The sequence below is a fragment of the Notechis scutatus genome, chromosome 2 (assembly GCF_049901735.1).
Source record: "Notechis scutatus isolate UNSWTSFEM ecotype Mainland chromosome 2, rNotScu1.2, whole genome shotgun sequence".
Lineage (NCBI taxonomy): Eukaryota > Metazoa > Chordata > Lepidosauria > Squamata > Elapidae > Notechis > Notechis scutatus.
Window position 1 is genome coordinate 92157291 of NC_142010.1, and position 12551 is coordinate 92169841.

General features: G+C 37.4%; 1 protein-coding gene across 4 annotated transcripts in view; it reads left to right on the forward strand.

The window, feature by feature from the left end:
- The window catches only part of HTR4 (5-hydroxytryptamine receptor 4), a 257825-nt gene that overhangs the window by 137401 nt on the left and 107873 nt on the right, over nucleotides 1-12551 (forward strand). For all 4 annotated transcript variants that reach the window (XM_026685638.2, XM_087955474.1, XM_087955475.1 and 1 more), the window contains 2 exons: nucleotides 1280-1405; nucleotides 4036-4236. In XM_026685638.2, the coding sequence (XP_026541423.1) occupies nucleotides 1280-1405; nucleotides 4036-4236 (327 nt within the window). The remainder of the gene's footprint in view (nucleotides 1-1279; nucleotides 1406-4035; nucleotides 4237-12551) is intronic.

Below are 12551 nucleotides of genomic sequence, written 5' to 3' on the forward strand. Positions count from 1 at the left end.
CTGTTGTTATGATGGAAAAGACAAGTGTAGTTTGAATTACATTCTGCATTGGTTATAAGGGATCCAAGACTGTCAAGTTGAATCTCTTGCTTGAAAGATTTTTTTATTTTCCTGACTTCAACAGAATGTTCATATCCCAGAACCAAAACACGGCTGCATCATATAAATATACTACTATGGGGACTCTCATTTTTCTGTCACATTTCAAGAAAGCTGTGGAAATCTTAGTGAAGAATATTGAAGCTTAATCCAAAAACAAACAATCAAAAACAAAACAAAAACAGAAGTACATGTGATCAGTTGAGCAGAACGAGGAGTTCAACCTGTATGGGATGGAATGGCATTTCTCTTACACACAAATTTGTAGTTTTTCTAATGTAACCATTAACATGAATGCCCAGAGTGTGACTGAGACCAATATTCTCATCATAGGCTAGTGCTTATTCCTGGAAAATTCTTATGTAGGCATGGTAATCACAACAGGTTTGCTGTAATATCTCTCTGCATATGGCTTCCTTTTGAAGTGAGTTCATTGAAGGTCTTGGTGTGTTTGGGTCTTTTCCCATGTAAGATTGAGAGTATCTTGGCAACATTTCGACGAGGTCCCACTCGCCATCTTCAGGCTGGTGCTTTTGGCTTCGTGCTTGTGCTCCTATTATCAGCTTCTTGCTAGTTTTCCCGGCACCCCAAGAAATGGATGAAAAAATGAGATTTTATTTGTGGTTAGTGTGCTTGCTCCAATTGATGTAGGGATTGACTGAGAGGATTCTGGGTGCAAACAACGTAGGAAATTATCTTACAGTAATTTTCCAGCCCAGATAACATCTTCATATAGGTACTGCCAGTTCTGTATTTTTGGTCAAAAATTACATATCTGAATAACCTGTTTTAATAAAACCAAGGTATATAAATTTAATTTCTAGGTAATTAATTGAAGAGCAGTTTTGAATATCGGTTGAAAAATTATTTACAAAAAACATCTTAAAAATTTGTCCTGAAGTTTTGGACTACAAATTAGGTGTGGTGTTAGGGATTGATCACCTTACATGTAACATTTGTTTTTCTTACTTTTAACCCTGTAAGTAAACCAGTTTCCTTGTAAATTATGTTTATTTACAACCATTAGTTGTTGGAAATTAATGTGAAGCTAAATTATGAAGAAGCTAAATTATGTACAGATGAAGAAGCTAAATTATGTACAGAGACTCAGAATAACCAAACCAATTTGGCACTGCCTATTTATATTCTTGAGGGTTTACATCTGTATATTTCTTTACAGCTCAACTGAAGGATTTGGCGTGGCAGAGAAGATCACACTGCTCACTTTTATTTCAGCAGTTATTCTTATGGCTATCCTGGGGAATCTACTGGTGATGGTTGCTGTATGCAGGGACAGGCAACTGAGGTGAGTCCTTGCATATGTTAGCGTCAATCTCTTTGCTTCAAAGAGGTTCACAAAAAGTGAAATAAAAAGATGAAAAACAACACTGAATGTCAACAGTATGATAAAAAAAACATTCTGTATCCCACTCATGCCTGGCTGTTAGTGTCATATCACACTTCTGATATTTGCGGTGTGTTTGAGATTGGAATATATGTAGCTGGTCTGTAAATGACTATCTAGCATTTACAATTCTATTTTTAAAATGGTTTTTATTGAAGATTTTTTTAACAGTAGTAAATGCTAATACAAAATGAAATTAATGAAAGAGAAAGAAAATTTTAAAATAGGAAATAAAATAAATATCAATCAGCAATAGAGAAAATATGTAAAATGATTATTTTTTCAAACAAGTAAGGATTGAAATAGGATATCTCTTTTTATTCTTCACACACACAGTTGTTTTTTTCCTGACTCCTGTATGACTTCGTGACCCCATGGACCATAGCATGCTAGGCTTCCCTGTCCTGCACTGTCTCCCAGAAATTGCCCAAATTCATGTTCATTGCATTGATGACACTACCTGACCCTCTCATCCTCTGCTGTCCCCTTCTCCTTTTGCCTTCAATCTTTCCCAACATCTTGTGTCTTTTCCAGTGAGTTCTTTCTCCTGATTTGATGGTCAAAATATTTGAGCTTCAGCATCAGTTCCTGTCCTTCCCAAGAATAGGATTGATTTCCTTTAGGATTGAGTGATTTGATCTCCTTGCATTCAAAAGTCTTCTCCAGCACAATTTGAAAGCATTTTCAGTTCCTTATGATCTAACTTTCACAGTCATACATTACTACTGGGAAACCATAGCTTTAAATATATATACTTTTGTCATCAAGGTGATGTCTCTGCTTTTTAATATGTTGCCATAGCTTTTCTCCCAAGGAGCAAGTGTCTTTTAATTTAATGGTTGCAGTCTCTGTCTGCAGTGATATTAGTCCCCCAAAATAAAATTTGTCACGGCTTCCATTTCTTCCCCTTCTATTTGTCAGGAAGTGATAAGATGGGATACCTTAAACTTAGCTTTTTTAATGTTGAGTTTCAAGCCAACTTTTGCATTCTTCTCTTTCACCCTCATCAGTTCCTCTTCACTTCTTCTATTAAAGTCATATTGTCTGCATATCTGAGGTTGTTGATATTTCTCCGAGCAATCTTAATTCTGGCTTGTGATTCCCACAAGCCAGCATTTTGTATGATGCATATAAGTTAAATAAGCAGTGTGACTTACATATAGAGAGACACAAGCAAATTAACTCCAAACATGTATGTTATTTATGTCGAGTATCTTTAGTTGATTAGATTACCAACTTAATAATCTATGATTTCTTGGACAGTTACATCCAAAGCAAATATTACTGTACAGTGCTTTAAGAACAGGATTACATAGCTGTTGCAGAGGAACAAAAATGTGTCAGATTTTCTTTTCTTTTTTGTGTGTGTAGTATAGTCAAACACTCCAAACCTTCAAGGTAGCAGTTAATATTAGAGTAAGGAAATGAGTAGTCCATTGTGTACTGATATAGAAGAAAAGCTTTATCACATATTTCAAAAGCGGAAATACTTGAGTGGCAAGGGAATTTATGAGAAACGTTGGTAATTTTTTCCAGGTTCTCAATTCATAGTTATGACAGTTGCAGAGTAAACTACAAGCAAGAGTCTTTGTTTATATGTTATTCTCTTCTTGGCATCGATCTATCTATGTTTTGATCCTAGCTAAAGCTTCTGAGACTGCAAGCTTTATATTGAAATAGTTACCTCAGTTCCAATACTAATTCTAGACTCTAAAGAATCTGTAATATATGGATTGTTTTTAGTTCTTCCATTCAATCATGACCAGTTTTTGGAGGCTAGCTGCATAAGTCTCTACACTTTTCTTAGCAAGACTTTTCAGAAGTGGTTTGCCATTGCCTTGTTCTGATGGCTGAGAGACAGTGGCCTGCCTAAGATAATCTTCCTGGCTTTGAGCTCAAGGTGGGACTAGAATTCACAGTCTCCTGGTTTCTAGCCTGACACTTTAAGCACTATACCAAACTGGCTCTCTATATGGTCTATAATGCTTGGCAAATACTAAAAGGGAAATTTCTCATGCATGAGTAATGACCACATTCAGGACCAGAAAACAGTTTTATACCATCTTTTTAGAAAATTCTATATTCATAAACATTTTTAACAGTACAGTAACATGCTTCAAAATGTATGAAGTCAATTTACTGTTAGAATATTGTTAATTAAAATGCATTATTTTGATGGATAAATTACAGTTTTTTTACATAATGTTTTCTGACCATGATTGCTAATGAAAATTCTTTTAAAAATTGACAAAGCACTTGAAATGAGCTTGTTAAAATTGAAAAAGTACTAAAATATGAATTAGTTCTGTATGGATGATTAGGGTAATCTGTAAACCAACAAATTAGATAATTTTCACCTTCAGGAGAAATAGAATTCCTTTTGGTGAAACTTTTATAAATAAACAAATATTGAACAAAACTTGCAGTTGATTAATAGAGAAATAATACAGTAAATGGTTAAACAATTTTAAATTCAGAACTAAGGGTTGCCTAATACTTAAGGATCAATGCTTGTATATCTCATTTTACAGGAGAATCAAGACCAATTATTTCATAGTCTCGCTCGCCTTTGCTGACTTGCTAGTATCTGTTTTGGTGATGCCATTTGGAGCGATTGAACTGGTTCAAGATAACTGGATTTATGGAAGGATGTTCTGTTTGGTTCGTACTTCTCTTGATGTCCTTCTCACTACTGCATCAATTCTTCATCTGTGCTGTATCTCATTAGACAGGTAAGAGCAAAGAAATGTGTATTTTATTTTGCACTGGTTTCTTATCATCTATGCTTTTCAGCAAAAATGCAAATTTAAGAGCAGGCTGTAGAAAATTGTTCTATATGCAATGGTTAATCTATGCTTCCCCTGTCTTCATTAATAGATGCTAATTCTGCATGAGGAGTGAAATATATAAGCTGGATACCCTACTGGAGGAAATTTTCTTTTCCTTTTTTGATTTTGGGGAAAGTTTGAAAGTATTGGCATACCTTTAAAATTCACAACCTTCAAAAACATCATGCTGATTATTCCTGTGTGTTTTATGTGTGTACTTACTTTTTGGGTTCTTACCTCCTGATGTCCAAAAACATAAAAAAGTCCAACATATTTGTTCTTGTTTATTACAAGTAATATCACAAGGTACAAGCTCTGCTCTTAATGGCCCTGGGCAGGTAGCACCTTTTCCAACTAGCAAATGTTATTTAAGACATAAACTTTCATGAGCTGCAGCTCTCCTCCTTAGAGCTGTCATTGCTTAATGCAGAAAATATCACCTTAATTTTAGGGTTTTATGACTACAGAAAGGGATTGTGCTTTTTATGTTATTTCATGTATTGTTGTCACACAGGAGTGATCCTTGGCTGCTATAAAAGCAAACTTCAGATGACCTTCAAAACATTATACTGCATACGGTGTGCCTGTCCATATTGCACTTAGTCACATTATTACAATAAACAAGAGTTCCAAATGAGTTGGAAGCACCTCCAAGAGACAAAGATATTTCCCATTCTTTCTTCAAGAATACACAGAAGCAAAAAAAAATAAAAAATGGATGAAAGTGCATACATGGTTACAAAAAAATGTTAAGGCAACATTTAGATTATAAACCAGAACTATTTTTATTAAGCATAATACCAGAAAAATATGATAAAGGGAATGTATATTTAATATATACGTTTTGACAGCAGCAAGAATTGTATTTGCACAATGCTGGAAAAATGAGGAAACATCTAAAGAAGATATTATTAAAAAAATAATTAGACTGTGCAAAAATGGATAGACTAACACTTAAGATAAAAGAAAAAGGAGACACAGAATGTTTTCAAATTTGGGACTTGTTTTATCAATGGTTGAATAATAGAGGTAGAAACTAGGAACTGAAAAAGTAGTATTGTATAAGCAAATTGACCCAGACAGTACGCTGTTCATAAAGCACTTATTGTATGTAAAGAGAAAACATATAAATAAATAGGGGGGAGGGGAAGAATACCCAGACTGTCAATCAGTTTCCCACAAGACTTGACATCCTATATCATAGGAAACAGATTTAGAAGGAATGGCCATTCATCCAAGAGAGGGTTTCCATCTCCAAGGACTAATTTCAAGCCATCTTTGCATTATCAAAGGCTGCTAAATGAAAAAGTGATAAGTACAATAGCCTTGAATACCATACCGACAAATCATTTTTATGAAAAGGAAGACATGCAGGCTTTCATCCCAAAGGCAAGGGCTGAATTTTGATTAACAATGGAAAAGTGATCCATTATTCACACAGGGGTTAGGCTCCAGAACTAAATGGCTCCTTCCAACTTTATGCTTCTATGATTTTATTATGTCAGAAAATGTGGGTTAGATACTTCACCTGGGAGCAGATACAACATGGCGTATCTGAAGGCATGGCACTGATAGTAACCACCCCATTCTCCAAAGTAAAATTAGAAGTTGTTGACCAATTTTAAGACTAAGCTTAACATGTTCTGCCAGATCTCCTGCTGCTCTTTTGGTCCTGCCTCACTGCCCTAGGCAAATGATACTTATGAAGGTAGTCTGTGACAATGACTCTGTTGCTTGTGTCTTAGCAGGAACTGACAAGCCATTGTAACTAATTGTCAAACCCATCTTAAGCACTGGGCTATGTAATTGAAATTCACAGTACCAGTTTGCCAAAAGCAGTGATTTATTCCTCCAGAATTGTGACTGGATGCTCGATAATGTTGGCTTCTTCAGTAGGATTTATCTGCTTGTATATGTCAAGGGTTTTGTGTTATGGGTCTTGTGCTTTTTGCTAGCATCTTGGCTTCCTTTTGGGTCTCGACCCTCACTTAAAAGGCATCTCTTTTTCAACAACTTTCATAAACTGTTTCAACTTCTTTCCTCAAGAAGATTCTATAGGGCATTGCATGACAAAACAACAAGACACAAGGACAGTTTTTTCACTCCATGCCATCACTCTGCTAAACACACTATCAAGCTACCTAGTAGGGTTGTATTACTATTATTATTATTATTCTCATCTTTCCTACAGGTAGTCCTCAACTTAAAACAGTTTGCTTAGTGACCATTTAAAGTTACAACAGCACTGGAAAAAGTGACTTATGACCAGTTTTCACACTTTTGGCCATAGTAGCATCCCCATGGACATATGATCAAAATTCAGATGCTTAGCAATTGACTCACATTTATGACAGTTGCAGTGTCCCAGGGTCATGTGATCCCCTTTTGCGACCTTCTGAGAAGCAAAGTCAATAGGGAAGCCAGATTCACATAACAACAGTTTGACTAATTTAACAACTACAATGATTCACTTAACAACCATGTCAAGAAGGATCGGAAAATGGGGGAAACTCACTTAACAAATCTTTCACTTAGCAATAGAATTTGGGGGCTCAATTGTGGTCGTAAGTCAAGGACTACCTGAATTTCCTTATCTTCTTATGACTATAACATTGTTGCTTTTATCTTACAATTTACATTAATTGTTTTATTTAGTATCCTAGTATGATCTATGTTGCTTGCTTATTTAGTATCTTATGACTATCGTTGAGTGGGTGAATGTTTCTTACGATGATTATGATCATGATTTATCACTTGTTGCTTGTATGTACACTGACAGCTTATGCACCAGAGACAAATTCCTTGTATGTCCAATCACACTTGGTCAGTAAATAATTCTATTTTATTTTTAAAAAAAATCAAACTCTAAAGAAGTACTAAAATTCAGCATAAGAAACTAATATTCTAATATTCCACTAAAATATTACTAAAAACAGATTTTGATGGTGGAGATATATAGATATATCTATATTTTTCCTACCAATACAGAACTATTCCACTGATAGATTTGTCATTTGATGGTTCCTAGAGAGGCAAATAACTCGTGTATATAAAATCCTTCCATTTTAGGCAAAGTAACCTTGTTAAAATGCTCACAAGAGATTCACCTACATGGAAGATATAATAGGAGAGCCATGCTAGTTTTTGCTGGCAAGTCAGGAGTTGTCCGATAGGAGTTTTTCTAGCTAACCCATTTTGTTTAAAAATTTAAATTTATTTCAGTTTTATTTAAAATAGCACAGAGTTAGAAGAGGAAGCATGTACTTTTTTCCCCCATTGCAGGTGATATTTACTGATTTTCAGTCCTCCATCTGAACTTGATTCCCCCCCGCCCACCCTCTCTTTGCTGGGGAAACCTTCCCCAGCTTTCTCCTAAGGAAGAATCTTTAGAGATCCTGTTCCTGTTCCGTATCAGAGGGAAGATTTACAGAATCAAAACTAGTGATGGAGAGGGATACATCTGCACATCCATGTTCTGTTGCTTTGAAGCAAAGCACTATCTCTAGTGAAATTTTTGAGATTCATTGGCCTGAAAAAATACAAAAAATATGAGCTGATCTTTGGCATTGTGCCACTTTGTTCAATAATGACAGGAAGCAGCTGTGACAGCAATAAATGACAATTTAGTACATGGCCACAGCTGATATTCTTTATGAGACTTCTATGCATGATGCTAGAATTTCTAGGGTACAAAAATAGGAGTCACAACAAAATTCTTCTATTCAGCATAATATATATATGACCCATATATATATGGGTCAGACCCATAGTCAGCTCCAGAGGAGCACCACTACAAAACCTAGCCAAATACCTAGCAAAGCAGCTACAGCCCCATGCTGAAACAGCAGCTTCACATGTACAAAACTCATACCACTTCTTGGAAATGATCAAAGATCTACACGTGGAGCAAGAAGATCTGCTTGTAAGTTTTGACGTGGTTTCCCTATTCACTCAAGTCCCGATAAAAGAGACCCTTGAAATCATCAAAAATAAATACCAACCAGCCAAACACCTCATGGAACTAACAGAACACTGCTTAACCAACACATATTTCATATACAAAGGACAAAGATACAAACAAATAGAAGGAGCCCCCATGGGATCACCACTGTCACCTGTCATTGCTAACCTGTTCATGGAAGAATTCGAATCCAGAGCCCTGGCCAATGCCATCCTCAAACCCAAACTATGGTTAAGATACATCGATGACACATTCGTGATTTGGCCCCATGGAAAAGAAAACCTAAACAATTTCCTAACTCACCTAAACAGCACACACCCCAAAATCAAGTTCACCATGGAAACAGAAACAAACAAACAACTACCATTCCTAGATGTACTAATCTACAAAAAAACAGATGGCACACTAGGACACACCATATACCAGAAGAAAACACACACCAACCGCTACCTCAACGCCCAATCCCACCACCACCCAGCACAGATAAACTCCGTGGCTAAAACACTAATTACCAGAACCAAACGCCTGGCAGACAAGACACACATTAAGGCTGAACTATGCACCCTGACTAAAGTACTGACAGCCAACGGCTTCCACAAAAGCAAAATCACCAGCTTGATCCACAAAAACAACCTGAAACATAATAGAGACCCAGAAGATGAACAGACCTATGGAACAGCTGTCCTGCCCTACATAAGTGGTACTACAGACAAAATTAGCAAGGTACTACACAGACATCACATCAGGACTGCCTTCAAAACAGACAGAAAAATAGCAGCCATCCTTAGCAACCCCAAAGATAAAATTGACCTGGAAAACCAAGGCATATACGAAGTCCCCTGTGCATCATGCCCGGCCACATACATTGGACAGACCAATAGAAGAATAAGTACCCGCCTGGATGAACACAAAAATGCAGTCAAAAAGCTGGAACACACTTCCTCACTAGTCCAACACATGGAAGCTACAGGTCATAGCATCAACTTCAATGGCACCAAAACCCTGGCCACTATGGAAAACCCTAGCCACAGAGTCATCAGAGAAGCCATAGAGATTGAAAAAAGACCAGAAAGCATGAACAGAAGAGATGATTCCACCAGGCTGTCAATCATTTGGAAGCCTGCACTCACAAACAAAAAAATCTCCACACCACAAGCCAGGCAAACACCTGGGCACAAACAGATCCCCCCTGATACCTCCAGCTCAAACACACCCCAACCAGGCACCCAGATGAAACCCAGCTTCCTAACTAATGATAGCCGTCCATTTACCCGAAGCCAAGCTGCACTAAAGGCCTCCATTAAAGTAACACAATGCTGCCAGCCAATCAAGATACAAAAAGAGCCAAAAAACAGACAGAAGATATCAGAGACACCCATATATATATATATATAAACTCTGCTGCACTCTGTCCTCCAATTACAATAGAACAGAAATGATATTATTCTCCAAATATTATACATAAGCACATAAAATAAGCACATTCTTCTCACTTATCTAGCTATTTTCTTTGAATATTGGTTTAATCTGATAACACCTTTATTAATTCAGCAAATACTATTTTCTATTGACATACTGGTAGTCATATACAGTGTATATATGATTACATTTCAGGACAGAAAACACCGGAAGGATTCTTTGCATATTAAACATATTAAATATGGTCTATGTGGAATAACTGCCTCACAAGAACCAGGGCTAGAGTCATTACTTTTAAGCTATGTGATTAACTGATTAATGACTTGCCTCCTAAATTAGAGAGAGCTTCATTTCATCAGTGCTGGCCATCTGGGTTCTCATGCATCTATTGACCAGAACTGACCTGCTGAGTTTTTTTTTAACAGGCAGAACCTTTTGTTCTCAGCCAGTGGAAGAAAGCTAATGACTGATTTTAGGCTTCCTGGAATCTATTTTATAGGACAATAAATGAAGGGATGATGTAATGGGTCAACATTTCTGCACCCAGCCTTTTCTTGTACTTTCTGCCCAGGTGGATTGGTGCTAATAAAATTTACTGGCCATGGATGCCCCAAACCTTTCAATATATTAAACTGGGACAATATACCATAATTACAATTTTAACCAAGTTGCCTGTGGTTTTATGCTTTTATTGCGGGTACATTGTTCTATTTAGCACTTTCTATTTTCTGTAAACTACCTTGGGAAAACTGTTTGAAGGGCAACATACACTTTTTAATAATAAATATGATATTAGGAGTGTCATATCCATCACATGCTGATGAAAATATTTTATAGGACAGCTCTGTTGGAAAAGGAACTAATGTAAATGTGGCCCAGTTCTTTCATTTCCAGATTTATTTGGCAGAAACTACATCAGTCAAAACTCAAGCTTAGTCCTGAAACCCTATATGAAGTCCACAGAAAAAAGAAGACAAGCAATAAATGATGAGAGGACAGACTTTTTCTCAGTTGGAGAGAATCCAAAGTATGGGTTGTCTCCTGCTTCCTTGCTTAAAGATGGAGTCAAAGTTTAGTCCAGCCCCCTTTCCACTGCACATGCCCAGTTTTTGACTCCGTCTTCATGCAAAGAGGACATGAGGAGAGAGTGCTCAGAAAGAAAGATAGAAAATATAGGATCAACGCTTTGGATTTTTCGAGAAAAAAAGAGAGAAAAGAGAAAGAGTGAAAGTTAGCAAACTATGAGTAAGCGAAAGAGCCGGCTCATCCCAAGATGGGAAAGCCCACATAGCTGTTTGGTGTTAAGAGAAAAAGCGGCAGCAGCCTCAGTAAGAGCGGGTGGGCTCTCGATCGGCTAGCAAAGAAGGAGGGCAAATTAATTCAGCTTTCCCAGAGCCTTTGTTAAACAAACCAGAAGCCGCACAAGACTCCAGCGCTCTCTTTACAGATACAGATACAGATAATCAGAGTTGGAAGGGACCTTGTAGGTCATCTAGTCCAACTCCCCACCCAAACAGGAGACCCTATACAATTTCTGACAAATGGCAGTCCAATCTCTTCTTGACAGTCTCAACTGATGGTGCTCCCACAACTTCCGAGGGCAGGCTGTTCCATTGGTTGATTGTTCTCACTGTCAGAAAGTTTCTCCTTGTTTCCAGGTTAAATCTCTCCTTGTTCAGTTTCCATCCATTATTCCTTGTCTGGCCTACAGGCGCTTTAGAAAATAGCTTGACCCCTTCCTCCCTGTGACAGCCCCTCAAATATTGGAAGACCGCTATAGTGTCTCCCCTGGTCCTTCTCTTTACTAGACTAGCCAAGCCCAGTTCCTGCAACTGTTCGTTGTATGTTTTAGCCTCTAGTCCCCTAATCATCCTGGTTGCTCTTCTCTGTACTCTTTCTAGAGTCTCAACATCTTTTTTATAATGTGGTGAACAAAACTGGATGCAGTACTCTAGGTGTGGTCTTACTAAGGCTTTATAGAGTGGTATTAGTACTTCCCTTGATCTTGATTGTATCCCTCTGTTAATAAAACTTAGGATTGCATTAGCTTTTTTGGCGGCTGCTGCACACTGCTGGCTCATATTTAGCTGGCTGTCCACTAGGACTCCAAGATCCCTCTCACAGTTACTGCTATTGAGCCTGGTTTCACCCAGTCTATATGTGTACTTTTGGTTTTTCTTGCCTAAGTGTAGGACTTTACTTTTCTCTATATTGAATTTCATTTTATTAGATATGGCCCAGTGTTCTAGTCTGTCAAGATCCATCTGGATCTTGAGCCTATCTTCTTGGGTGTTAGCTACTCCTGCCAGCTTACTCCTGCAAATTTGGTAAGTTCCCCTTCTATTCCCTCATCTAAGTCGTTAATGAAGATATTGAAGAGTACTGGGCCTAAGACGGAACATTGTGGCAGCCCACTGCTTACTTCCCTCCATGTAGACTTAGACCCATTAAGGACTACTCGTTGAGTACAGTTTGCCAGCCAGTTGTGAATCCATCTAGTGGTGGTGCTATCTATTCCACTTTTTTCTAGCTTACTAAGAAGTAGGTTGTGGTCTACTTTGTCGAATGCCTTGCTGAAATCTAAATATATTATGTCCACAGTATTTTGCTGGTGTACTAATTTAGTCACTGTGTTGAAGAATGAAATAAGATTGGTTTGGCATGATCTGTTTTTAACAAACCCATGCTGACTGCTGGTTATTACTTTACTTGTTTCTAGATGTTGGCAGATCTGTTTTTTTATTATCTTTTTTAGTATCTTCCCCGGTATTGATGTTAGGCTAATTGGTCTATAGTTTCCTGGGTCTGTTTTTTTCCCCTTTTTTGAAGATGGGAACCA